The sequence below is a fragment of the Poecilia latipinna genome, unplaced genomic scaffold (assembly GCF_001443285.1).
Source record: "Poecilia latipinna isolate Pla-1442-1.1 unplaced genomic scaffold, P_latipinna-1.0 Scaffold3140, whole genome shotgun sequence".
Classification (NCBI taxonomy): Eukaryota; Metazoa; Chordata; class Actinopteri; order Cyprinodontiformes; family Poeciliidae; genus Poecilia; species Poecilia latipinna.
In genome coordinates, this window is record NW_015115756.1 from 33,983 (window position 1) to 37,299 (window position 3,317).

The window sequence follows — 3,317 nt, forward strand, 5'->3', positions numbered from 1 at the left end:
TCGGAGATTCATTCAAGAAATTTTCTACAAAACCTTTAAAATTTCTGAGTTTGAAAAGTCATAAATTTGCAGGAAAAGAATCAAAGACTTTTAGATCAGTCTCAGAAAAGAAAAAAAAAACAAAAAACAGGAAATTTCTGAGCTCCAAAGTTAAAAAAATTCAAGTTTTTTTTCCTAGCGCTTCTTGCCATAAATGTACTGCAGCCTCTCAAACAAACCCAGAGCCGTTGTTCAGTAAATGCGATGTCATGTTTATTATTCGTTGACAGTCTGAGGTTAGTTCACCAGCTTACATACAGCGCACAATGCAACAAGCTAGTTAGTTAGCACATCTCAGTATTGCAGCGATTTCTCCTCCTGCCGTCACATTTCCTCTCAGTCCGGTCCGGTCCGAGTCCCGCTGAAGGTTCCCGGTTCCGGCTGGTTCTGGACGGAACCAGGAGAGCCGGAACATCTGAGCTGCTTCATCGCAAAACATCTGCAAACATCTCAGGCAAGTCCGTTAAAACTCTCTGCTCCGGAACCAGCGACGGCGCAGGGCCATCGGAGAAAGGAAAGAAAAGGAGTACATTTCTGTCAAAAAAATCTCAGAAAGTTTCTATGAAAAGCAAACAAAAGACTAAAATTTACAGCTTATGAAACTCAGAAGTTTCCCCTAAAAATTTCAGAAAAAAACAAGGAAATATTTGAGCTCCAAAAGTAAAAAAAAAAAATTAAAAATTGATTAAAGAAAATTTGAGATTAATTCCAGACAATTTGTAGAAATTTTTATTCTCAATTTCAAACTGCGAAAATTTTGGAACTCAGAAATTTCCTTGTTTTCTAGAATTTTTTCTGAGATTAATCTCAAAATTTGACATTTGTTTCTGCAATTTTTGACTTCTCAAAGTAAGAAATGTTCTTGTTTTTTTCTCAAATGCTGTAGTTCTTTGTAGACTTTTTTTTGACTCAAAAATCTGAGATTAATCTGAACATTTCTGAGTTTTTTTGGCAGACATTTACTCCATTTTTCTACGTCCGTTTGAACGTCACATTTAATCATCTGTATTTCTGCTGCGTCTCTAAGCTCTACAGGAAACAGGAAGAGGGTTGAAATTCCTAATTTTCTTCTCTACAGGATCTGGAGCTACTAAGTGACACGAGGGTAAAGGTCAACAGCAGACGGTGGGTGGGACGTCTGGACGTTACAAACGCTCAAAATCAAACACGTCAATAGATAATAAAAACAATTTGGTTATTTTATAAAACAAGCTGTATAAAGTAACAAAAAGAGACAATCTTAAGGTTTTATTTACATTCAGAGAAGGAAAACGTGAGATTCTTTCTGCCTGCATAATAATTTTCCCGCCTCTGCATAGGAAGCTGCGAGCTTTTTGCAACTAAAAATCACTGCAGTCAGTTAAAACTGGCGCCATCTGGTGGCCAAAGGGACTAACTACATTTTATTACAATTCGGTTAAACGTTTCCCTTTAAAAACTGAGAGGCACGTTGAAAATGTGTGAAATTAAACATTATATTGCGGGATTTATACTTTATTCTGATTACATGGTTTAGTTGCGCACTGAAGCTGCACAGAGAAGCAGAGGTTAGTACCGATTTATCCTCTCAAAACTGCATCGTTCCCAGTTCGGTCAAGAAGAAATTTAAATGCTTACATAAAAAAGTGATGATGTTTAAGTAAAAATGGATAAAAAAAAATAAATAAAAAAAACAGGATGAGGCTGAAATATTCATGGGAAGTTCAGCTAAATGCGTCATATTTGTCCTGTAATGCTCCCAGCTGCGCCAGCTTTCACTTTTTAATGGTGAAGGAGAAATTTGAAGCCGTTATATTCTGACAGAGCGATAATAATATGATTCTGTGTGAGCTCAACAGTACAAAGCTGCTAACTCCAAGCTTTACAGCAACAGTTAAAAATACGGCAGTGAAGATTCACGGCAAAAACACAAAATAATACCAAGTGTTTATAGTCCAGTTTGTAGTGCAAATAGATTAATACGCTGTAATTAAGACAAAACTAACATGAAAGTAACTTATCAGCAAGATTTAAAGCTTCTTTTAACTAAGTAATTCCTTAATATGAACAAATACTGGTTCAATTTTCTTGGAACTAGAACTTTTTCATCATTATTAATGAATTTTTTACTGAAAATAAGTTTCTAATCTTGCTGATAAGGTGCATTTAAATTAGTTTTGTCTTAATTTAGTGTAATAATCTATCTGCACTCCAAACTGGACGATAAACTCTTGGTATTATTTTGTGTTTTTGCAGAGTTGAACAGTAAAGAGTAACTCTCTGCAGAATCAGACAGTGGAATGAATTTAATGAAGATATATTTGTTTCTCTAAAGGAGCCAAATTTGTTCATTTTTCTTAAGTTAGCAGTTTTGCATCAAAAGCTGTAAACATGGAGAGTAAAACTTCCTGTGGACGTCGGAACCAGGAAGTGGAATCGGGTCTGTCTCTGCCGTTCTGCTGCAGACATGCATGTGTAGGCGGTTCTGGTTCTGGATCTAGCTGGGCCGGTTCAGGATGCCGGACATGGAGGGAGCGAAGGGCGGTGGCGGCGCGGGGTTGAGCGGGGATGCCGGGCCGGAGCTGCCATGCGGCGCGGCGGCGGAGCGGCCGCTGTACTGGCCGATGAAGGAGCCGTCCTCGTTGAACTGGATGTCCACGCTGTCCCCGTACTCGGCCAGCGAGTCTTCGCTACCCAGCTTGCTGTCGTCGCACAGGGACTGCTGGCTGTCCGAGCGCTTCTCGTCTCCGTCGCTGCGGGGAAGCAGAGCGGGAACAGCAGTTGGTGACGGCGGCGTTACGACCAGATTTCCCTGTCAACTTTTTCACATTTTGTCGCGACCACAAACTTTTAGTTTTACTTTATTTGCAGTTCTGTGGGACAGAAAGTATGGGAAACTGCTACAGCAAATGAAATTAATGAATTATTTACATATGTCTTGTGTTTTTACAAATGTAAATCTGAAAAGTGTGGTGTGCACGTGTATTTAGCCATTCTTAGATCAATACTTTTTAGGAGCATCTTTTATTGAGGTTAGAGCTGCAGTTCTCTATCAAATTTGTGAGTTGTGTTTAGTCGCTTTAATCAACTCCAGTCCAGTTTAGAAAGTCCAGTTTGTTTGGGGCGGTGTGAACGCGCAAGCTAACGCTGATCCGTCTACAAACCTTTGTCTGGGTTTGGTTGAAGTGAACTCTGGTTCAGTTTGAATGCATGTGTGAACACCAAACGAACCAGAGACCGCTACAATAGCAGGAAGTGGACTACAGCGCAGGGCATTCTAGGTAAATACAACCAAAGCT

At 39.5% G+C, this 3,317-nt stretch overlaps 1 protein-coding gene across 1 annotated transcript in view; it reads right to left on the reverse strand.

Moving 5' to 3' along the window:
* Window positions 1–2,309: 2,309 nt before the first annotated feature.
* Window positions 2,310–3,317, reverse strand: part of LOC106940232 (neural cell adhesion molecule L1.1-like) — a 21,082-nt gene continuing 20,074 nt past the window's right edge. Inside the window, exon 22 of the mRNA XM_015022913.1 lies at window positions 2,310–2,771. Coding sequence (XP_014878399.1) covers window positions 2,516–2,771 — 256 coding nt within the window. The 3' untranslated portion in view covers window positions 2,310–2,515. The remainder of the gene's footprint in view (window positions 2,772–3,317) is intronic.